This window comes from Abramis brama (genome assembly GCF_963993115.1).
Source record: "Abramis brama genome assembly, chromosome: 1".
Lineage (NCBI taxonomy): Eukaryota > Metazoa > Chordata > Actinopteri > Cypriniformes > Leuciscidae > Abramis > Abramis brama.
The window spans coordinates 43,098,229-43,124,120 of NC_139963.1; the positions used below are offsets into that span (position 1 = coordinate 43,098,229).

The 25,892-nt window shown below is 38.9% G+C and overlaps 1 protein-coding gene across 4 annotated transcripts in view; it reads right to left on the reverse strand.

The window, feature by feature from the left end:
* Nucleotides 1–25,892, reverse strand: part of crebbpb (CREB binding lysine acetyltransferase b) — a 58,385-nt gene that overhangs the window by 25,733 nt on the left and 6,760 nt on the right. For all 4 annotated transcript variants that reach the window (XM_084129433.1, XM_084129432.1, XM_084129435.1 and 1 more), the window contains exon 2: nucleotides 12,787–13,427. In XM_084129433.1, coding sequence (XP_083985559.1) covers nucleotides 12,787–13,427 — 641 coding nt within the window. The remainder of the gene's footprint in view (nucleotides 1–12,786; nucleotides 13,428–25,892) is intronic.

Consider the following 25,892-nt stretch of genomic DNA (forward strand, 5'->3'; position numbering starts at 1 on the left):
TTTACGATCTCTTAATGAACTTTATGAAGCATCAAAGTGGTAATTGCGTAGCTGTCAATGTAGGGACAGAGCTCTCTCAGATTTTATCAAAAATATCTTAATTTGTGTGCTGAAGATGAACGAAAGTCTTACAGGTTTGGAATGACAAGGCGGTGAGTAAATAATGAAAGAATTTTAATTTTAGCAGGGCTCTAGACTCATTCTTCACACTGGTCGCACTGGTGCGATTGACTTTCTCAGCTGGTCTCACCAGCACATGATTTGGTCGCACCTTTTTTTGCTACAACATGGGATTAATCAATGCATGCTGATGAATAGTTGTCCTAAGCCCTATTCGGATGGGATTAGTTTAACATGGAAAGGTGGGGTAAAGTAATTATTACCAGAGCTTCCTAGTGATTTTTAGTTCTGTCCAAATGTGCCATTTCAGTAATCATTATGGATAATGTCAGTAAAGATTACAGCAACTTTTACCTTCTGTAGAAATGTCTGAAAAAATTACCTCAGGTACTAGTAATCCAGTGCGAATAGACCCGCGTATGTAAATATTCCATCATTTCCTGTTTAAAAGTACTTTTCTTGGGGTTTTCCAAGTATAGAGGCACTTGAAAAAGCATGCAGTAACGTTCTAGGCGATGGGACTTCAAGTCTGTGGCAAAACTCGTGTTTTCTGAGTACCATTAAGATCAAAAAGAAGATCGAAAGCACTTGTTAGAGGCATAAAACTTATTTTCGCTTTAGGTAAGTGCCTATTACCAAGAGAATCCAATCAGAATTTAGGCCTTATTAATTTAATTCATAAATCGTTCGATCGGACCTAACTGCTATATGTAGGTTATAGATTATGTGTTTGCGCACTTAATATCAGGAAGCAACGTAATACCAAGCGGCAACCTCCCCGTCTCTCTCTTGAAACCAACACGGAAGTGAGTTAAACTGCAATTCGTTGACTGGCCGCTTGAGGCTGATGTCAAAAGTGAGTCAAATCTGTATCTCCCCCATGTTAAAATGCCAAATTTTACAGCAGAAAAAAACGTGTTTACAGCCTGGTGTCTGTATGTGGCTTTGGTCTATACAGCTAATTTTGCCCTTCATGACAACACTGAGGGGGGTGAATTTTTTTATAACTCATCCGTTTAGTTGATTAATATTTAAAGTTCTGCATAATTAAGGGTGTGGCCACTTGAGTGACAGATGGATTCCCGCTGATGTCAATGCTAGCCGTTTCTCTGTTGTTACTAGCCGTCACTTCACCTCAGCAAATGTTAGCTGCTGAACTTGCCTTCTCTGCCGTGTTTTGTGCTTTTTTTCGGGATTATTTCATACAATTTAATACACCCATTAAGTTACTTCGCCCACGGCTAGGATTCCGTTGTTGTCGTCGAGTATCGTTCGAGAGAACAACCAGCGCTGTATTTCAGTTTTCAGATTTAAAAACATCAATAAAGGCTCGTTCGTTCTGCTCTCATGGAACAGATATAGATTATAATATGCTTATGTACCGTCAGATGAAATCCTGCAGGCGTCGGCGCTTTCTCCGTCCATGCAATAAATGCACATCCTTGAATGAGCGCGGATTTTCTAGCGCATTTACTTGAACTTCATAGGCAATAACGTTATATCTATAACGTTATAACCCATTTGAGAGGCGGCCAAAATCAGAATGTAAAATGGACTGAATAAGCTCTCTACGAACTTGACGAGCGATGCCGCGCTGACGGACCATAGACTATAAAAAAGAGTGACTGACATGTAACGTTATGCACATAAATCACTGTCACACACACTCTCTCAGAGTAATATTAAGAGTTCCTGCATTATACATTTTTAACTAGCAGAATAGTACAGCCATGTCTTTTAACTATTATAATATTTCGAAGGGCAAAAATAGGAACTTTTATTTGGCTTTACTGTCATCAACTGTCACTTTAGCGCGAGGCCCTGTGCAGTCGCAGACTTGGTACTGTCAGTTGCATATAACGTTATAGAATTGCCTCCCCAGCCTGCATAGATAAACATATATCTATGCCCAGCCTGAACTAAAAACTCGATCACGTCGAGCTAGGTGATTTCAGATACAGCCAGGCTCCAACTCCACTCACGGACTAACTATGGGAGAATAGCAGATTTGCCGTAGTCGATAATATGTGACAGATAAATCCCTTATGCAAATGCAGGTACTCATGCGATTGAGTGCATGACCATGGACTTGCACAAATGCGACTACGTCAAATTTTAACTTGCACATTCTCTCTAAAGTCTAAAACCCTGTTCAGGGTGAACTATCCCTTAAAGTTAATCTAAAGATACAATGTAAAAGAATGAAAATATTTTCAGTGCAATTTACCAATAGAAACAGAATGAGTGGGTTTAAAAAACCAGTGTCAGAAGGATAACTTTTTTTCATTTTTGTGGAGCGATCCAGAATCATGAGGGGAAAAAAGTGATGCTTTTTGATTAAACATTATAAGGTCCAAGTTTTTTATTTTATTTTTTTTTTTATAAATGAAACATGCACAGATGAATTATTCACAATAAGATCTAATCTGTGTATTTAGAAAATAGACAAGGTGAATTTTTCTTCTCATGCCAACTTTAAATTGTACCATTTACCATCATTTAATGCAAAAAAAAAAAAAACCTGTTCAAGTAGATGAACATCTGCATTAGAACCGGAGTTATTTACACCACTTTTCCCAGCACGGTTCTGCAGCAGAGTGTCAGATCAGAGCTCGTCCAGCGGCGTGTGTAAACCAGCCCTTCCCCCACCGTCACTGCAAGCCTGCAGCCATTAGTGCCGCACACACACGCCACTAGCTGAACGTGCCACGCTGAGGAACTCCGTCCTGAGCAACACACACATCTCTGCTGCCAGTCGCTCTCTTTCAATCCAACACGCTCCGTGACGCCAGTAAAATAGCAAGCCATAAATCCTCTTCCACATTAATCTGCCTTTTCTAACAAGCCGCAACTACAGGCAGCAATTTTATTGGTCATTTGGCTTTTCATTTTTTGCTTTTTAAATCAACACAAAATTAAAATCTCATTGGTCCAAAATCTCATTCCAGTTGCTGTCATTTTAAAAATGTACTTCGTTCTGATTGGCTGTCATTTTAAATTTAATTTCCAGTGAGCGAGAACAGAATTATTTTACACTGGAAAACTTCAAACAAAAAAAATACTACCAAAATATTACAGATGTAGCCTATAACAACAGGAATTTTTACTATTACTGTTTTTATAATCGTTAGAAATATACATTTTATAATGACGTTTCCAAAATATTCTTTATGTATATTGTGTTCCGTCTCTGCTCTCAACTTTAAAAGTTGCCGTCTCACTTGCAGTCAACACTATCAAATTTATCTCCTAATAAACTAATTTCTTAATTATGAAACTTATATAAACTGCATATGAAATGCATGACAAATGTGAGTAAAATACCACAAACTAGGGTTGTGACGATGAGGATATTTTCCCACCGGTTAATCGACGCGTGACAACACTGTAATACCAGAATCACCGGCAGGGGCTTTTAAAACGCTAATTTGAAAACGAAAGTAAAATGCTCACATCCGCACTGACATTCATAATGGTGCGGAGCAGAGCAAGCGTTTTCAATTAATTCCTATGGAAGTTGAGCATCCACTGGTATGAACTGAAAATGCTCACTCTGTTCTGCTCGCTCCGATTGAGTGCGGCCGTGTGCATTTTAGTTTTACTTTCAAATTAGCGCCAATTCGGGGGCGGTTTCTTTGATTGGTGGGTTCATTAGTCTATTATTCTTAATGGAAAAACACAACAAAAAAACAGTACAATGAAAAATCACTTAAATAGGCGCATTTACATTTTGCTTTGAAACCAAATCTTCTACCGTCGTCTTGTCAGTCAAGAGTGAAATCTGACTCCTGCTGCTGATCTGTGCTGCGACTCTCGTTCGGCTCACGCTTTATTAAGCAGACACGTTCAGTTTTTAATTGTAGCGTCTGTTTTCTAACTGAACTAATTGATTTTATTACTATAAAAAATCTTAAAGGACTATGGGGGCGGAGGGCAAGTGATGTAACCGGTGTTGCGGCTGAACACTGGTAACACCGTCAACACCGACTATCGCAGCAAGCTTACCACAAACAGGAAGTCTGCAGCGACGCTCGCTTCAGTGCGCATCGAGGGCGAATATCAACTTTAAAAGCCGGGTGCTCATGAGCACCCTTCTGAAACCTAAAATGACAAATGGGACATCCTTCAGTCTCTTGGACTTCACGATCACACGCACACGGTGGCCATCGTAAGTCAGCAAGACCGAAAGAGCATATGATGTGGCCCATTTGGGACAGGACCAAATGACGTTTCCTTCCCAAAGTGCACTTCAAGAGTGCAAAAACACATATGGAATTTGCCCAATGACTGGCAAAGTCCGGCATATTGTTTCACCGGAAGATAGAGAATAATTATGAGGTTTATATATTATTAAAAATGAATCGTTCACAATAAGATCAATGAAATGCATTTAAAAATAGATAGGGTGAATATTTCATGCTGACTTTAATGCAGTGAGTCACAACATTACCGATGCTCATGTGTAAATAAATAGCATAAATCACTTCTGCCTACTAACACCCATTCAAATATATCCACCGCCATATATAAACAGAACAGCAAAATCTCACATTTCATCCATCGCACAGTACATACAAACCCAGTCCTAACATTTAGTTATATTTTAATTATTCAAAGTTATTAAACTGTTCAAGATGAATTTAATTAGACATTCTTTTAGATGCTTAACAAAACAGAAAACCCAAAATGAAAAAACAGAATTTGTGAAAACCATAAAACAGATTTCCTATGAATAGCTTTGGGACACAAGCAAGAGCTCAGTGTAGACATACTATACTGTACCACTACACTGAACACAAGCCCTGACACTCTGATGTTGACTGATCTCACACACTTCACCTGCACTTGTGACTCTCATAATCTGTGTGCAATGCAAACACACACCACACTGCCGACAGCACATCCATTCACCTCTGAACAAACAGCAGATATGGAAACCCATGAAACACTCTGGCAGCCTGTGTTAAGTTATTCACAATGTTTCATTTGCCAACTCCATCGATTGACTGATTTCTCAATATGAACCCAACAGCCCAACACAAGTGCTTGATGAGTGCTCGCTTGTGAGAAAATCACACTGCGAGTAGCAGACTGGTTTCCGATTGGTTTCCTGTAAAACCACAACAGTAAGACACATGCGATAGCCACAGCTACCTTTATGTGCAGTCTCTTCTTTAAAGGTGTGGTTGATTATGATTTCACTTTAGTTAGTGTGTAAGGTTGCTGTTGGAGCATAAACAACATCTGCAAAGTTACAATGCTTCAAAGCAAAGGCAGGGCTCGACTGCCCGATGGCTAGGGCTGTCGCGGTGAAGGATTTTCCCTTGCGGTAATTTTGAGTGGCTCAATAGCGCGATATGTGGTTTTACCGCATTTATTAATTTATTTTGATTTATTTATATTTGTTGCTATATAAATAAGTGTCACGATGTGGTCAGCATGCACAAAAACGAGTACATTTTCAGTAACCAATAAACCGAAACTGCGTCTCTCCGCATTGAAAGCCTGTCACTCAGTTGTTACGGCAACGGACTGTCTTTGAGTGAGTCATTAAACCATTCATTCAACAACATGTTCAAAAACGCTGATTGATTCATTAAAAGATAGTAATGAAACAAGGTTAATTATTTTTAACTTTGAGCTCCACTTTTCAAGGCTCAGCTGACCAGCAATGCGTCACATGGGTAACGCTGAAGCTTCACTTAAAAGAGACAAATGGCATTGATTCAATGCGTGACTCACTGAGTTTTGTTTCCCGCGACCGCGAGTTCCTCGCGCTGTGGATGCTGACCAGAGCTGTCGCTGATGTCATTCATGGTAAATACCCTTTATTTTAAACGTTAAAAGGATGACAGGACAAATATTTAACTTTCCTTGGACACGGCAACCTTTTCACGAATATGACTTGACCTCAAAGACAGACGCAGGTAATCGCACGCGCTCAGTCGATCTCTCTCATTCACTGTCTGTTTAGGCAGCTTCAAATCCACGAAGCCTCTGTACAAATCACCATGATAAAGTTCACCATGAGTTTTAAGACTCGCCTATTTAAATATTCAAGTGCACGTAGATGCGAAAGTACCTGCGTAGTTGCACGCTTGTGCGTATGAACACACTTCCAAAGCACAACGCGAATACTCTCACGTCTCCCTCCCTGTGTTTAAACGGATATGTTATGTTTTGTTTATGTGTGCGGCAGTCGTGCGTGAGGAGCCGTCGCCTTTACTTTCGTTTTGTATTTGTTTTTATTATTACAGTGTTTAAATGTTTGCAGGTTTCCGCCGCCTCCTTTCAATAACAACATACCTCGCTACAAACTACACTTTTACCGTTCGTTTAAAGCGGCTTGACCCGTCAGATACTCTGACAGATTTGTGTGCTGACAGATCTATACTTGCGCTGCAATGTGTAATGTGTTTGAGATGTAGTGCTTTCCTCAGAGCATAGCCTACATTCTACATGTATATTCTTCATCTGTAAATGTTAGAATCTAGTGCAAATACGTTCATTTTGCGGTCAGGAGTGAAACTCCGCCAAACTCCATAGATTTCCATGAACGAGCGCCGTTGCGCGCATGCGTGAAAAACAGACAGAGCGCAATAGAATAAGAGCGCAATAATTCTGACTAAAATATAAATTTTGATTGAATATTTTTTGTTGAACAATAAATGTGCCATCTATCTATAAATTACATGAATATATTTCTCTCTGTCTGTGTGTGTGTGTGTGTGTGTGTCTGTCTGTTATTCACATATCTCTCGAACCGTTGAATTTCAAACTTTGACAGGTGTCTTGCTACGGGCACGAGTAAGTGCAGTGCCAAGTTTGACATTGTTTGTATTAGAAATGCAAAATATATAGTTAAAAATATATCGGTAAAAGAAGCACACATTGGCTTTTGCCGCTATAGCCGCTGGCCACTCACACTGCACACTGAGTTATCACAGCCCAGGACCAGACACAGAGAGGGTCGAAGAAAGCAGCGGAGCTTAATGCTGGGTACACACCAAAAGATAATCGGGCTGATTTTGGGCCGATTTCCCCCCTTCCGACAATCCTAGCTGTGTCCCGATTGTCTTGATGGTTCTACAGATTAGGCCCATCTTATCAGATTTTCCCTTGGTGTGAGGTGTGTTAAGAGTGTCCGAACCTGCTCGGAAGAACGTCAGAGCCACCCCGATCGCAAATCGTAAATATTCAACAAGATAACTGTGCAGCAGTCTGCTTTATTTGCTTTTGTTCTTTGTATTTTGTTTACACATATTGTTAAAACTGCAGTCCGTAGCTTTTTGGGGTTAAAAATTATCTAAAATAATTTTTTGAGCAAGTACATAACCAGCCAGTGTTCAACACTATCTGCTTGGCGTAGCGCGATTCAAAATGGTAAGCTTGTAATGATGTTTGTAATTCCAGTGGTACTGGTGGATTTCCGCGGGATTTTGCGTCATTACGTCACATCTGTACACAAAAAGAAGGTGTCTCGGCTAGTAGGCTATATTGCATGTGAGGATGTTGGAGGTGGAGATTTATAGCCTTTTCTCACAGCACTTGATTTAATTAAACTTATCAGTTTGATGGCGTATCCAGAAAGGTTCAAACGACAATCACCAGTGACAACTGGAGATTCATCCGTTGTAAAACGCGAAAGACCTTGGAAAAAAAAAAAAGAGAGACTGCAACCAGGCCCATGCGAAAACAAGGACAAATATTGGAAGGGCATTAAATGTAAGCCTAGTTACGCAATGCTGATGTTGTTAATATTAACAGTTTGAGAACAGTAACAGAAGTATAATTTGCACAGTTTGACGTGATATGATAAGCGATCGTTAGATTTAATCGGCGCGATTTACTGCAATGCTTTTTCCCTTAGTTGGTCAGAACAAAAGTGGATGTTACTTGTTCATTTTCATTTTCCGGTGAAAATTCTTATGTTGGTCATACTTCCAAAAAGTAGAATCTGTGATTGCGAATGACAGTATCCACACCACCGGCGCGGTGATGGACAGCCGCACATTCTCCTCAAAACATTGGATTCATCCGCGCTGTGCCATGCCGAGGCACAACGCACGTAAAGTTGATAATTCCGCAGATTTCGAACAGAGATGGCGACAAAGAGGAAAAACTGCGGACTGCAGCTTTAAATGTTTTCAAATAAAAGAAAACCTTAAGATACATAGTAAGCTTGTTGTGTATTGCCTAATGTAAGCTTGTTCAGAAATGGTGACCAAAACTTAAAAAAAAAAAAAAACGTGTTAAACGACATTTAAATAAACAAATATTCGATTTTTATGAACCCGAATATTCGAATACAATATTTTAGAAAAATGCCCATTAGGGCTGTCACTTTTGTGAAAAAATCCTGTTCGATTTTTGAGACATAAGTGTTCATTGAATCGATTGTAAAATCGATTTTCCACATCTAAAGACGTTTCCATTTTAAACGCCAAATATGGGCAAATCCACGGACAACTAACAGGCATTAGGACGAACGTTAAGAGGGCGCTTGAGACGCGCACAAGTCAGCAATATTCCTGATGATTTATTGGCGTGAAGTTTCGTGCACAATGACAAACAGGAGTGCAACATTCTCGAAAAACAATAAGCTGAGTGGACTGCCATAACATCAATGAAAAACATTACTGCAGGCTTCAACATAGCTGTGTTTACGATTAGAAATGTCAAACAAATTTCGCCTACATAGGCGATTGTAGACTGTAGCCCGAATCTGTATCTGAATGCATGAGACTGTCTGCATACCGGCAGAATTCAGAGTTTTGTTGTAAAAAGAGACGCATTATGCAGAAGTATAATTTGCTGTTATATCGTTAAAAATCGGCGGCGTATCGTTAAAATCGATTCCCTATTTTCGTTTTCGAAACTTGCGTTGGTTGGTCTGATCGACTGTGCAATCGATTTTCGAACGTAAAGTGACAGCCCTAATGCCCATCCCTACTTTAAATGTCTGAAAAGCTCAAACAGGCATAGATTAATGTTTAGGGCTGGGTACCGAGTTTCGATACTTTTTAGGTACCGATCGAATTGCCTCGATACTATCGAGTATCGAAAAATGACATGTTGTTCGGTACCAGATTTCGATGCCATAAGGGGTTAACTCGTCAACGTCAGTGCTCAAACAAATACATATGAAATGCACAACGGCACACATAAAGTCGCTCACGCACATACATGTGTAGAGTTTGCGTAGCTCTACACACACGAGAAACGCGGAACTCTCCGCGCACATACTCATATGAGACGCGCGCGTGCACGCACAAACTCTCCACGCACATACGAGACGCGAGCACAGCACACACACACGAGACGCGAGCACACACACAAAACTCGCGCACATACTCAATGAGACACGAGCACATACACACAAACTCTCCGCGCACATATTCATGAGATGCGAGCACACACACATAATACCTTAAAGATGTGGAAAAGTCGATCAAAAGTGTGAGTACATTTCTCCAGGCTCGATGCCAACAGCGCGCGATGCAGTACTTGCGGTAAAATAATTGCTGCAAAGACCGGTACCACGACAAATATGATGAAGACCTTGACAGTGCACGGAGTAAACATAAGAGCAGAAAGTTGCTTCGCCTTCGACTGGTAAATGAAGAGGTACCTTGTTGATCACTCTGACAGTGTTTATATTGCAATAATAACCTACTGAGTGTACACAGCCGTTCAAAAATGTGTTGGTTATTCAGAATTTTTTTTTCAGTAAGGATGCATTAAAGTTATCAAAAGTGACATTAAAACGTGTAATGTTACAAAATATTTCGTTTTTAAATAAATGCTGTTCTTTTGACATTTTTATTCAAAGAATCATGAAAAAAAATGTATCATAGTTTCCAAAATATTAAGCAGCAAACTGTTTTCATATTTCTGAAGGATCATGTGACACTGAAGTAATGATTTTGAAAATTCAGCTTCGACATCACAGGAATAAATTACATTTTGAAATATATTCAAATAAGATTTTAAATTGTAATACTATTTCACAATATTACAAGTTTTACTGTATTTTTTATTTTAAAAAAATTCAGCTTTGGTGAGCATGAGCTCTTTATAAAACATTTTTTGTTCCTTTGTGCTTTTTTTGTTCCTTTGTGCACTGGCTAAGGAGCATGAGTCAAACTGAAAAAATAAAACCAAAATTTTCTGAGGTAATGTGTTATGTAATCTTGTTAAAATGGATTTCATAAAATTGGTATCGAAAAAAGTATCGTTAGGAACCGGTATCGAAACTGAGGTATCGAAAATGGCACCGGATCGAAAGATTTTGAACAATACCCAGCCCTATTAATGTTAAACATAAATTGATTAAGAAGCCTACTGAAGTAAATGGTGTGTTCACACTTGTGGCATGTTTGGTTGGATTAAAATGAACTCTGGTGCGATTGCTCTGTTAGTGCGGTTCATTTGAATAAGTGTGAACACTGCCATCTGAACCCTTGTGCCACCAAACAAGCAGACTTAGACCACTGAAAGGATGGGTCTTGGTCAATTTCTAAACAAACTCTGGTGCGGTTCGACTGAAATATGAACAACACAGACCAATGACATATAAACGAACCAAAAACAGGAAGATGAGACCCTAAAAAGGACAGGATGCTCACGCACAACGTTTTTTTCTCGGTTTGTCATCACAGTTCGGTACAGGCATCTGAACCGCTTCTCCTCACAGCAGATTTCTGCCTCTGTTTTGAGTCCTTTACATATTGTATAAGCTCTTCACGAGTTCTCATCTGGTCAAAATACCATCATATGAAGCTACGCACATACAACAAGCACATTTAGTCCAGCGCACAGCATTCTTTTGGATGTTCGGTAAGTTCTGTCATGAAATATACTAAATAAAAGCCGAACCAATCAGGTTGTGAACATTTCTCTGCTTTTAGGTTTAGTGTTAAAATGTCAATTGTGAATGTTAAAGGGGCATTCCACCCATAGGAACATTGTTTTTTATTGAAAGTGGGTCATATATGTAGTCGAAATGTAAAATAAATTTTGAATTTGGTGCCTTCGTGACCGAGGAAAGACAAAAAATAACTTCAGGACGCATTTGTATGAAAGACAACAACTCCCACAATGCACCACATTGCACAGCTCCACAAGCCACTCCCACTAATCCAGAACAGCGCATATCTGCCTATAAGAGAAATCACTCTTCCGTCTACAAGGCTAGCTACCACCAGAGCTTGAAATTCATTTCACACAAAATGTCTAGTTAGTTGGCGAACTCATTAGTGCATTACTCCTCGTTTTTATTTGAATTATTGCATGGTACCGGGATGTTCAGTCAGAACATATGCGGTGCGAAACTAGGATAGTTCACAACACAAACGTCCGTGTCCTCGTCTGATTCAGAGATTTCGTCCAGGAGAAATTGTCATTGTTGGAATTCTTTGCCGCAGACGGACTCCATCTCTGTGTTCGTAGTTGCATAGTGAGATCACCGGCGCCACCAGTCCGCCCTAACTCGAGCCAGTCTGGGCTCCTCGTCCGCGGCAGGCAGGTCTTCTGCCTCGGCTGCTCTTCGCTATAATGCGGCTTGTAAAGGTAGCCACAAACACCTGATTCAAGCATCAGACTTCCGAAATCCTCTTCTTCTATATCATATTGAGTACTCTCCTCCGCTATTGTCATAACTTTACATCTGTCTCCACAGCGCCTGTTAGCTTAGCTTCAAACAAGATGGAGGATATTGCTTTCAGTTTCAGAGAGTAAAGTTCCACCCACTGATCTGTAATAGGTCTGTAGCGTGAGTGGGTCCCGCCCCCTGGGAAAGATGAGGAACGAGTGTCTGTAGTCTCAACAGAAATCCCCCCCTCTTACACTTCCTCCGACAATGACGCAAAATGACGATTTTTGCGTCATTGTGGGAGGAAGTGTAAGAGGTAAATAACGGATTTCTCCCGTCTCAGGGGAAAATGAGAGAGTGTTGCACGACCATTCAATAGTATGACTGGGTTTCTAACAATGCAAAGCTTAGTGCAAATGGGTGGAGTGTCCCTTTAAGTGGACCAGGACTAACCGTTTGTTTGTCCGAAACAAGATAACCGAACTACAAGTGTGAACACACCCTAAATTAACTTCAGTGTTAGTTTAATGAATTTTACCAGTTTAGGTGTCTTTATTTGTTTGAATGTGTAAGAGCCACAACAAACATTTGGGATTGCACAAATGTCAAAACAGAGAACCAATGGCGCTTTCGCAATCTCAATGCACATTTTAATAAGACATATCTCGATTGTGCATCTATTATGCAACTGTCTGATTTGTAAACAGCATGCCACAAATGCTGTCCATATACCTTAAGTTGAAAATAACCCAGGATTTCCTAGCATTTTAAAGGCTCGAGTTTTGATAATTGATAGGGAAAATGACAAAACAACCAAAGGTGAATTATCATACTACAAGCAGAAAACCTTCCAACATGATACTTAAATCAAAGTAACATAAATGGCACTCTACCATTTGAGGAGGAAATTATAGGTTGAAACTGAAACTTCACGTATACAAAGCTGGTCGAAACCGAAACAATAATTTTTTTGTATTCCTGTTAGCTTGTTAAATCATTCAAACCCAACCACGCTGAACAATTAAACAAAGCATTATAATGCAAGAGCTGAAAAATAGCAATGTGTGACTTACCTTGTTCATGCTTCCCGCTTGCTGGGGATTCATAGCATTGTGTGCCCCCATCTGTGGTGAACCCTGGGTAAGCGTCTCCGCCAATACACTGCCAGAAACGCTGACCCCCGGCCCGGCACCTGCTCCCACCGGTGTTCCCTGCATACCCTGACCCTGGTACTGCATACCCGGAGCTGCCCTGCCTCTTCCGGCCTGCCCCATCACACCATTCATCATCTGCCCCTGCTGAGCCATGTTCTGCCCCATGAGTCCATGAGCCTGGTTGTTATTGTTCATCATGGCCTGGTTGAAACCAGCATTGAGGCCCATACCCGGACTATTGTTGCCCTGACCGGTAGGGGTGCCGACTTGCTTCGGAGGTTGGGTCTGGTGACCGGGTGAGCCCTGGCCCATGGGACTCTTCCCCAAGGCACCCAGTTGTCCACCCATTCCAGACTGAGGGCTGAGGTTTCCAGCCAGACCAGAGCCGCTCCCTGCCTGCAGGAGCTGAGACAGTTGCCTGTGCTTGGCAGCAGCATCCGGCATGGTGCCCCCCATCCGGCCTCCATCTCCATTAGAGGGCATGGACATCAACCCCAGGTCTCCGTTGGGTATCAGCTCATCTGGAAGATCATTTTCCAAGTCGAACAAGGAAACGAAGTCTAGGAAAAGAGAGAAAAGAGGGTATTAGCGCAGATCATCACCTCATTAGCAACCAACTGGGGATGGGCATTGTACCCGGGGGGGGATGGGGGGGGGGGGTGGGGCGTGTCCGTCATGAAAATGAAAATATTTTAAGGCATTTATGAAAATTAACGTTGACAAATAAAAATATATGACATGAAAACATGTCTATGAAAACATAAATGTATGAATAAAAAAAAACCTGCTAGATTGTGATGCATCAATGTTATCGAAAAAGAAACATCTAAAAGGAATAGCTGCTTGAAGTAAAGCTGAAGAGTAAATGATCTCCAGTAGTACTGAAGCCCGTTCTATGACACATCCTATGAGATTAATAATCAGATATCCTAGATACATAACATAAATGTATTACAACTTGCATCTGCACAAAAGGACGCGAATGCACGTGAACTAGTTTTTTACAGTCTATAGCCGCGTTTCCACCGAAATTACCCGGAACAATTTGTCCCAGGAACTTTTTTTGCCCCAGACCGGTTGCTTTCTGCGTTTACACCGCGGTCTAAAGTACCGGGAAGGTAAACTGCGCGCAACTGCTCCTCCCAGTCTGTGACAGACAGTAATCAGTTTTGAGCGCCACATTTATAAGTATGGAGGAGATTCAAACTGTGCTGCAGTTATGTATTGGTTTTAGAGCCCGACCGATATGGATTTTTGGGCGCCGATGCCGATACCGATAAAAAAAAGCCAGATACCGATATATTGGCCGATATTATTTGTGTGTATATTATAATACAGTAGCAATATTATTTATGTGTATTATAGTACAGTAAGTTTGGACACACTTTCCAATTGGTGTGTACAAACTTTTGATGGGTACTGTATATAGAATACACAGTATAAACAGAATAAATATATAAACGTTTTGCAATGATCACTCAAATGTGGTGATCAAACACTTGTGTGACAAAGATATGCAATGGAGGCAGGGTGAATGATAGAATGAGAATTTGAGCTGTAACCAAACTAGTTTGCATTGCATTTTATATTATATTATACTCTAAATACTCTTCTATTTTTAATCTTAATTTAGTGGAGGAAGAACTCAGATCTTTTTAGTAAAGTAAAATTAATAATATCATAATGAAAACGTTTATAATTACATATATACAGTAGTTTTATACTATTTTAAATAAGTAGTAAGCAAAATGTACTAAACGTGAAACTAGGCTACAGGGCTGGACCCGAATATTCGTTCGGTGGGTTGGTATTCGATTTGAAAATTTGACATTCGAATATTTTTTTTTTTTTTTTTTTTTTCACATCTGGGATCCCCCGCGAAACGGTTCTCATTCGCGCTTGAATAAGGCCGGCGACACACTGACTGCGTGGCATGGCCGTTTTTATTTCGGCTCCCATGTTAACAGGTTGGAGTTTGCACACTGCCTGCGTGAGACACGCGTCTCTCAGAACCGACGCGCAAGTCTTCTCTGGCAAGAGCGCAGAACAGCGGAGTTTGTATGGACCGAAGTGCATGCCTGAGCTTGTGTTTTGGATTAAGCTGTGTTGCTTTGACATTGTGGAAAATAGAATAATAGAAACAAAATGTATTAGACTTTTTACCCGTTATTATCAATCTAAATTAATCTCGTTTTTTAATTTAACTTAATTTCGTTTTTCTTTATTTAAATTTCGTTTAATTTCTTTATTTAAATTTCGTTTAATTTCTTTATTTAAATTTCGTTTAATTTCATTTAAATTTCGTTTAATTTCTTTATTTAAATTTCGTTTTTCTTTATTTAAATTTCGTTTTTCTTTATTTAAATTTCGTTTAATTTCTTTATTTAAATTTCGTTTAATTTCTTTATTTAAATTTCGTTTAATTTCTTTATTTAAATTTCGTTTAATTTCTTTATTTAAATTTCGTTTAATTTCTTTATTTAAATTTCGTTTTTCTTTATTTGAATCTACCCTTTACTGTGTCAGTAATTTTGTTAGTCAGAGAAATATTAGACTACCTTAAAAGTATAGCTTAATTTAACAGACCTGTGTGTGCATTTTATATCACTAACAGTGTCCGTTCTCGGACGCGTTCTCTGCCCGCGTGAGGTGTGCCGCTTCCCGCTCGCGCTGTTCTGTAGTTTACTAAAAGTGTATTAATTCTGAACGTGTCGCGTCTCCATCTGGCTACTTTTAATGCAAAATGGCCCTATATAAAGTGTTATAATTACAAAAATTATTGGAATATTGCTTTATGTTGTAACGTAGCAGAATGAGCTTTAACACTGTGTCTACACTGGACGCGGCTGTTATTTTTTTGCCACTTTTGCCAGTTCTTTGTAACAGCTTTTAGGTGTTTTATTGGCAGCGCCATCCTTACATAAATCACTGCACGCTGCATTTTTTTAAATATTAATTTATCGGCCGTTATAAATGCCGATACCGATAGTTAGGAAAATGCCTAATATCGGCCGATAATATCGGCCTGCCGATATATCGGTCGGGCTCTAATTGGTTTACTAACGAGGTAATTAACAAAACAAAATAGACGAGCACTGATATTAAAGCGTGTTCAGAAAGGTCGTATGCGTATAAAATTAGACAACGCATGTTATCAGTTATTGTGAGATGCCTGGGACGAACGCGCAAAAATTCCCTCTTTCGCAAATACGCTTAAAAAAAGCCTGAACCCCGTCTATCAATCATAAATAGTGACAGTCTTGTAAATAGTTGTTTGTTACTAACCTCAAACCGCTATTTCAATCCTGTTAGTAAATTTATAACATGGTTTGGAGTGCCTTGCAATAGATGACAATGTGTAAACATAATGACTTAATAATAAAAGCTGTGGCAGAAAAGAGACGAGCACTGATAAAGCGTGTTCAGTAAGCTCGTAATGCTAACGTTAGATATAAAAATTTTATGTTATCAGCTATTGCGGACATTGACCGTGAGATGGCTGGGACGAACGCGCAGAAAGTTTCCTCTTCCACAAAATAAAGCCTGAAACTCGTCGCCAGTCCACCAGTTTTTTTTATTAAATTCCATATTTGCAGACAGACAACTCTTACTGCATGAAGCCACGACACGAACCGCAATAGATTTTTTAAAAAGGGAGGTTAAAAATAAATAAAATGCTGCGTGGAGTCATCCAACCAAAATGCGGCGTGAACACAACCAATCAGCTTGTGCAGCGCACAAGTTCCACCCCTGAAAGTTCCTGAACTTTGAAAAAGTACTACCTCGTGAGCAGGGACTAGCGGAGGGGGAAATATTTACCCGGAACTTCATTTAGACCCTGGTTCCTGCGGTGTAAACACATCGAGTACCAGCCCAAAGTTCCTAGTTCCTGGGGAAAGTTCCTGCGGTGGAAACGTGGCTTATGGTTTGAAAGGGAAACTCTGGATGCGCTCTTCTCTTAACAGCGCGCTGATACACGAGAATTTACAACATTCTATCACAATCCTGTTCTCATTATAATGCTGAATATGGCATGTATATTGGCGCTGCACATCTTGCACTTAAAATTTTTCATGACAGAAAGTGATTACAGTAATCACTGCGCGTTTTTGAAGCCATAACAAGAAACAACTTTAAATAAAACATAGGTTTACTGTTAAAAAATTAAAACAAAATAACACTGCTGCGTTATTAATATCAATGATTTTTTTTAAATAAATTGCCGCGTTTTTCTAGCTGGTTATCAAACTCAACCAAACGCTTCTTATTTGAGATTAATCAGTCTGGAACGCTGGTCTGGAAGGCGTGCTGTCTAACGCTAACAAATCAGATCTCAGGAACCACCCCAAATGCGATCATCGTTTTTATGATTGATCGTCGCTGTCAAATACGAGTGCCCATCCCTACAACCAACATGCAACTCGTAGGAGATATATTGGTCAATTTAACTCAAGATAACTCCAATCAGAATGAACTCACAAAAATGTCTAATAAATGTGCCATGTAAATTAATATTGTACTTTTTCTGTTGGCAATTCTTCTGTGAATTGAGCATATTTTGTGCAAGTGTCAACTGCTCTCATTATAAATGGCAATAGATATGTATTTGTAACTTTTCACTGACTGTTTTGACTCCTGCTAACAATGAAAACAAAGTTTTGACTAATAAAGGTCACCGTTTTTCACACATACACTCAACTTTACGCTTTGAAAACTGTGTAAGGAAGTTAACGCTGTTGTAAAGTCTCCTTATTCTCAGCAGGGAGTGCTCAGAATCATGGCTAAAAATAAGAATCACTCCAGCCGCTCATCTGTTACCCCTCGTACCCCCCTAGTCTTCAACAGCTGCTTGTCAGTCTGGTCTACCTCCTCATCACTGAGACCAGGGGCCGGTTTCACAAAGATAGACTTTGACTATGGCTTAGATATAGTAGATAGTCAGACTTCAGATAGACATCTAAATAAGACCGTTGCACAAAGCACTTAAGACTCTGACTATCTTGAGTAGGACTACACTGCAATGCATTCTGGGTAAAATAAGACTCTTTTCAAAACAAAAAACATGGCGGATCGAGTAAGCGGCGCATTCAACCGCTCAGTGCAGTTTACCCCAGCGGAAAATATGTGTTTGTTGGAGGAGTATAAATGACAGCGTATGTTTTTATGTTTCCACTGTTCGATCGCGCCCGTGCCTCTCTCTCTCTCTGACACACACACACACACACTTCAGCATTGCAATCTTCATCGCAGCCTGTTGCAGCATTCACACCAAACGCGAATAGAGCGTCAAATTCGCGTCTATCGCGTCTAGTTCGACGCTTGAACATTTTGAATCCATTTGCGCGTCCAAGGCGAATAGGACGCGCGTATAAAGCGAGCGTTTGAAGCGAAATAGACGGGCGTTCAGAGCTATGACTCCACTATGACTACTAGCTCATGCCGTGCCGCTTGCGTCCACTGCTCAGACTATGAAAGGGAGCGCGTCAATCGTTGCTCGCGTTGACTATGTAACGGCCCTAACAGTTACAAGGACATTTTACTTGGGAATGTAATAACTGGAAGAAATGTTTAAATTATGAGCCATTTTCCCTTTTCTTTTGGCAGTTTGTAACTGATTGTTACTGCTGGTTGCCAAGGTAACAGAGTCTTAGACCTAAGTTAGCCTGGGGGTAAGGTGTCTAATTTTTTTGGTCTAAATTAAGTCAGTCTTTATTTTTGTGAAACAGTCTAACTTGCATTAGACTAGTCTATGAGCAAATTTTAGACTTGTCTAACACTATAGACCGGTCTAAAATAGCTTTGTGAAACCGGCCCCAGCACAGCCAGTCACGTACTTATGTGTTAAAGTAAAAAAAAAAAAAGACAAAAAGTCTAACATTACAATTTTGGGCCTGTTTGATTGCAACGTATTGTAATTTATTTGCACTGCAAGCTGTTTTAGGTAAAATCATATGTCAAATGCATAATGTAAATTAAACTACAATTTAATTTTTCAACAAGACATTCATGCACTAAACACATTTGAACGAAGAACAGAAGGGAATGAGACACTGAGAAAAATCTGAATGGGTACAAGATAGGGATGTAAATGGTTAATCGATTATCGATTAATTGTCGACAAGAATTTACTCGATTAAATTAAATTAGTTGTCGGCTAATTGAACATTGCGAACGTGATGAGATTCTCACGGGCGGCGAGAGACCCGACACAAACCTGAGGCAGCAAAAAAGAAACCAAACATGAGGCGGTCAAAACGGAGTGGAGTGTGGGAGCATTTCAAATTTGAGCCGAAGGAGGACAAAAAGTGATTGCGCATATGCTTCAGTTATTGTGTGTGAGAGAGATCTCAGGACTGGTGGGAGCATACTGGCTTTAAATATTGGCTTTAACGAGGAGCAGTGGATCCGAAATTTTGTTGTGTACAACAATATGTTGTGTCAGCGTTTGTCTACATTCCTCTCCTACGACAACACAACATTTCGTCGGGCCATCCGTCCCTTTGCAGATGCGCGTGGGTTTCTCTCGTCATTAAACCGCGGAGACGCTGCCTAATGCCTCAGAAAATCCGACCTGCCTGTTTACATAACAGTCGCATTGGCACATATCCGATTTATTTCCACATATGAATGAGGCCTGAAACCGATCTCGATATATCCGAATGCATGCGTTTTCTTCCTGTTTACACTGTCATAGAACACATCAGATCTGTGTCACATGTGAGCAAAAAAATCGGAATTTGGTCACATTTCACTGACAGTGTAAACGAGGGACGCCCTCTAATTTTACTGTCACCTTCCTCAGGGATGATTTAAGTTGTGTTAAATCTTACTGTTACCTTTCTCAGACCAAGGGGGATTATAAGTGCTGCTGCTGCTAATGTTGCAAGTTTTTCATACTAGTTTACCAGATAGATTATTATATGTAGGCTTAATATTGTAGGCTAAGCCTACCCATGTAGACTTTTATTTAAAATTTATTTTATGTTGCTTAATGTTTCACATGCAACAGGTGAGCCAGTGCACAATTATTTTTTATGTATTTTAATTTTCTGTAGATGATTTATTTTGTTAAACTACATAAATGCCATTATCTGTACCGTATCCCAACTGTTACAATAAAACATCAATTGAGCAATATGACATGGATTTTTATTCAGTAGCCTATAAGCAATATTTTGCTTTTTATGTTAAAGACACTATTGATACCGTGAGAAATTTACATTCTCAGGAAAATAGCCGCTTATCAGTTAATCGTTAATCGATCGATAAGGTCAATCAATTAATGATTAATGAATTAATCGATAATTTGCATCCCTAGTACAAGACCAAACCTTTAAAACTTCATGAACTGCAGATCATGAAGCTCTTCAATATGGTAAATGACATAGGTATCTACTTTTTTTTTTTTTTTCACACAGAAATACAATAGTCCTCAGAAATCTTCTGTCAGAATACAAACCCTGAGATGATATATCTGAAAAATCATGCCTTATATAAAGCACATCCCACTAAATATGAAGTTATAACACTTTTTTTCAATCTAGATTGATCACACTAATGGTAAAGAATAGTTTATTGATATTGAATAAGATAACAGGTGTGTACATGTGGTTTGAAGGTGATCTTTAAAAATTCTGCTTATACAACTTTTGTAATCGCTACACCTCTATAAAACTCTATAAAGTCACAAAAAACCCAACCAAAAGATTATCAGCCCTCAATGAGTAAAGACAAAACTGCTAAAAAAAAACAATATTAATGTGGATAAAACAATATAACATTTAACTTTTTGACTGACATTAATAATTTAATTACAGGGCACATGATATTTGAAAATATGATATTGATATTTGAACATGCTGGTATTTTTGCAAGACGCTCAAGCTGCAGAACAACAATATACTGGCAACTATGTCGCTATCTAGTTTTTTAGTGAATAAAATCTTAAAAGGGTCAGTCCACCCAAAAATAAAAAATCTGCCAACAAACACACACCCTCATGTCGAATGAGTCTCAAGACTCATTCATCTTCAAAACACAAAGAGGTAAAGTTTTGGATTCATGGACTTAAAAAAACTTAATACTGAATGGCTTCAAAAGACTACAGTAAGTCCACTTTTAAGATACTTTCATTATACGGGAAAAAGTTGCCAGGATAATCTTCAAAAATGTTTGTGTTCCCCTGAGTAAAGTCAGATTTGGAACAACATGAAGGTGTTGACAATTTTCATCTTTTTGGGTGAAATAAATCAACAAAATGTAATATTAGTCATCATACAAAGCAATCAAAATCATACCAGTCAAAACGTCTATAACAGGCCCTCATCTCCAAGTTGGCATAAAAGCACCGCGCCGTTGATTCCAGGCAGTCGCTCAGACGGGCCGATCTCCCCATTGCATCCTTCCCCAAATCAGTCATGCTTCAGCCGAGACATTAAACCACGCAGCGAGCCGTCTGCCTGAAGCTGGTGGAGGGCAGCGTTTACACGCTTGGCTGTGTTTGTATGTACACTAATGCAAACACGGCTGGAATAAAAGCGCACCCACGGCTGCCACACGCTCACAATAACGAGGGGGAACACCCAGCTGGCAAACAACACACCCACTGGAACCATCTCAGACAACAGCAAACACCGAAAAAAAGTAGAACACAATAAAAGACCACAGAGACTTAACACAAACCCACAAATTAGCATGCATGCTAGCGGACACATGCATGTGTTGCCGTTCTCACACCAGCAGTCCACCGTACAGTAAATGAGGCAACCACCCACAACTCTCTTGCATACTTTGTTGGATTTGTGTTGGACAATGAGTCTAAACGGTTGCGAATCGCTGCACTAAAATCCCAGCGAAACAGAGATATTCAGCTGACTGAAACCTCAACAGATGCCGCATGAAGACTTGCACGCAAAATGGGGATGAAAAGAAACTTCTGCTTTCCTCAAGACTGATGTGAATTGTCATCAAATTGATTATTAGCAGCCCTAATAGGAACACGCATAAAACACACATTTGAGATGCAGTCAAATCTCTATGAATAACTTGCAACAAGATCTCATTCAAAAGAGCATATTAAAATAAATATTAGGGTCAGTGTCATTACACACAGCGATTCTTACACAGTCAGCAGTTGAACGGCTCCAAAACTGCTTCAAAAATCACTATCAGTTCAAGTGTGCAAAACTGGACCATCTTTATTATAGAGATGATTATTACACGTCTTATGAAGGCATTTTATGATAATAAATGATGCACTGAAATAATTTTTACTGAAATGAAAATAAAGCTTTCATTTATGAATGACAATGCATTTTAGGTAATACTCAATTAAGTAATCAAATTTATTTAATAATCAACATTCAAATAAAAACTGAATTGTACAAACATTTAAATTGCACACAAGGCAGTTTTTATATCAACTTTTTGATAACAGAATTGTTTCTACTCCAACTTGTAGAAATATAAACATTAAATGGTGGCTGTAATAAAAACTTTTTATTCAGACATACATTAAAATAATGAATGTTACAAGTTAAGTAAAAATATAATCAGGGTTTTTGGCAACCCCGAAAATAAATCTTTGTCCCGGCAAAGATTTTTGCGTGACAATACCTGTCGTTCTAACGATTCCTCGATTAAAGTACAGGGTGGGCCATTTATATGGATACACCGTAATAACATGGGAATGGTTGGTGATATTTAAGTCCTGTTTGTGGCACATTAGTATATATTAGTACACACCACCCATCTTGAGGAGTTTGCCCCCTCACATATACTAATGTGCCACAAATAGGACTTTAATATCACCAACCACTCATTCCCATGTTATTACGGTGTATCCATATAAATGGCCCACCCTGTAGAGTACTCGATTTAAAAAATCCTCGATTGCAATTTACCCGTGTCGAGTAACCGGCAAAATAATGGAAGTGGCGCGTTCCACAGACAAAAATCCTTGAGCCGCCTTATTACACCGTTTCTAAGGATACGCGATATATATAAAACCATTTACAATCATAATATAGCATAGTGCTATTGTGAAATCACAAAGGCTGCGATTCAGTTAAATAAATATATTTGCTGTTTTTCTTAAGAGTGTAGCTTTGTACGTCCAACAAGCCATTATGTTCTCACGAAATGAAAAATAGCCTACATCGCGGAGCAGAGGACACTGACAACACGCAGACAGACAAGACAAAGCAAATTGCTTTTGGTTTGAAACAAAGTCTCAGCTTTCAAAATGTGTCTTTTTTTAGAAATTGAAACTATGAACACCATTTTGCGGCTCTTTAAGGTGCCATGACATTTAGCTGTAGCACCTCACCTCAAGCAGTATGTTGTTTCAACCGTGTAAAAACGTCAACACACACCATTTTCCAAGTTCAAGTCTACCGACATTAATCTACCAACTCTCCTGTCTGGTTTGTTTGTCAGACAAAATGGCAGATCCAGGGTTATGATTGGTCATATCGCCTGTCAATCAAACTCTCTGTGAAGGGTGAATTGACAGCTTCAGTAACTTTAATGCCAGTAATCTTTGCTCGCTTTCTGTATCCAATATGTTTTTTATGCTTTTATGCAATTTTATGGATTGACAACCGTATTTAAATGCGCGATTCAATACTCTGTCAAATGATCTGAGCATATAGACCCGCCACGTTTTCTATGTAATGTGTTACTTTGTGCACTTTATTACCAACCTTTAAAATCAGTCACTCAGTTACTTTTTACAAACAAATTTAGAGATTTTTAAATATAAAATTGTTCAGATCTGTCCTGACAGTGACTATTTTTTATTTCATGAATAAATAGGACTTTCCAGCTGACTAACAAGTTTATCAACACTGAATGGCTTTCCTGGGGTAAATGTAATTTTACATGAAATATTGTTTACAAATATTGTTTTATTGACTTCATCATGTGATTGAAACACTGATTGAGGGATTACATGAGACAAGTTCACTGTTTGTTTCAACATACCTTCTGATGTTCATTCATGTTTATTTCAACATACCTTCTGATGTTCATTTATTTCATGTTATAACTATTAGTAATATGGAAGAGAAAAAACACTTATTGAACATCACTGTTTCGGGCAATGATTTGGGCCCGCCAAAGCCATTTTGACTGAAAACTTTCAATTGCTGAAATTTCGGTGCATCACTAAAACAAAATATTAAAGTTAAAATATTAACTTTAAATGGAAACATTTATTGTACAAAATAGTACAATACTAGTAGTGGTCGACCGATATATCGCCAAGGCCGATATATCGGCCGATATTTGGCATTTTTGAAATATCGGCATCGGCCGATAAGTTTTTCTGATTGGCCGATGTGTTGAAAGCGGGACTTTTATTTTGACGGGCGGCGCTGAGAGAACACCAGCGCCAGAAGAGAACGGCAGCTCTCAGATGATGTCAGATCAAACAGCGCTCACTCACATTCTCCGCCTTCATTAATTTACGATCTCTGTCAGTCATATCTAATACTTTGTTAGACAGAACTGGTAAACAAAGTAAGTAAATGGTAACTTATGCCAAGTAAGTAAAGTAAAGTGTTTGCTTTTATATTATTTGTAACAGAAAAGGCAAACAATCAGGCTAAAATACTTTCTCATTTGCCGTCAACATTAAGCAAATGCGCATCTACGTCATTTAAACAAATCTCTGAATATCTAATAAACATTTAATTTCACAAAACTTGCAGATTTAATCGAATCCAGCTGTGATATCTTGTGAAGTGTGCATTACTGTCTGCGAGTGACGGTCGGTCCGTGCGAAGTGAGTGAATGCGAACAGAAGATCAGCTTCACAGGAGACGCGATCAAAAAACTTTAAATCTTTCATTTTAAAATATGCCGATATATAACCAGTTGCCAACTGTGTCATATTCATATCGTTTTCACTGTGCTGTATGTAAAATTAGCGTTACCTTGTCTTTATTTGAAAAAAATATGATTACCAGCACGAAATTACCAGAATACTGAGAGCCCTGTTACAGTGTTTACTTTCTTTTTATTCACATATTCATATATTTCTAAACAATTACTTTGTGAAAAATACTGTAATAGGATTGCAAATTTAAGAAGTTGCCATCTAAAGTATAAAAGCATGTTTATTTTAAAATTTTGTTTTATAATTTATTAAATATTGATTAAAATAAATATATATAAAAAATATCGGCTTTATATCGGCCATCGGCCACCCTGCTCTCCAAGATATCGGCATCGGCCATCAAAAAAACAATATCGGTCGACCACTAAATACTAGTACCTACTAGGTCTTTCACACTAGGCATGATTAAGCATTGAGAATGCACGATGTGATGACACTCTTGAATCGAAACAATAGAGCCCTATGAAGCTATTCAAACCGGACGCGACAAAGCGGGTTGTTTTTCGAGCGTCAAATATGTCATTGTTAATCATTGTAGCCATTCAAAGACATATGTTGAGTGCGTCAACACAACAGCCAATAAGAAGGGTTTAAGAAACCGTTCAACAGCACTCAAAATGAGGGTGGGAAATGCTGGTATCGTCACATTTTTAAATTTCAGTACCGACTTGGTAGCAAAGTCGGTACTTTTTGACAACTCTAGATAAAACAACCTCTTAGTCCGTCTGGCATGAGCATTTTTTTTACCAGACTCTAATGTTTAGGTTCAGTAATTTCCCTTTATTGGCAATGAAAAGGTTATTTAGTCAGTTATTATCCCCTTTAACACAGTCTTTCCTTGAAATTTATATCATGTGTGAACAGGACCTTTTCAAAAATACTGGTAATGTGCTCTGTGTGAACGCTAGGGTTGGGCATTGTAAGAAATTTTCCGGTTCCAGTTTCGATTCCGGTTTTGGTTGCCATTCAATAAAAATTATTAAAACAAGTTAAACTAACAAAAAATAGCAGTAAGGGAAAAATGCACAATCCTTTTTGTGTTCATTTCTTATACTTGTCAGATGAGTTTAACAGACTGGTAATGTCAACAAATTCAACATACTATTTAGCAAAATTTGCGAAATAA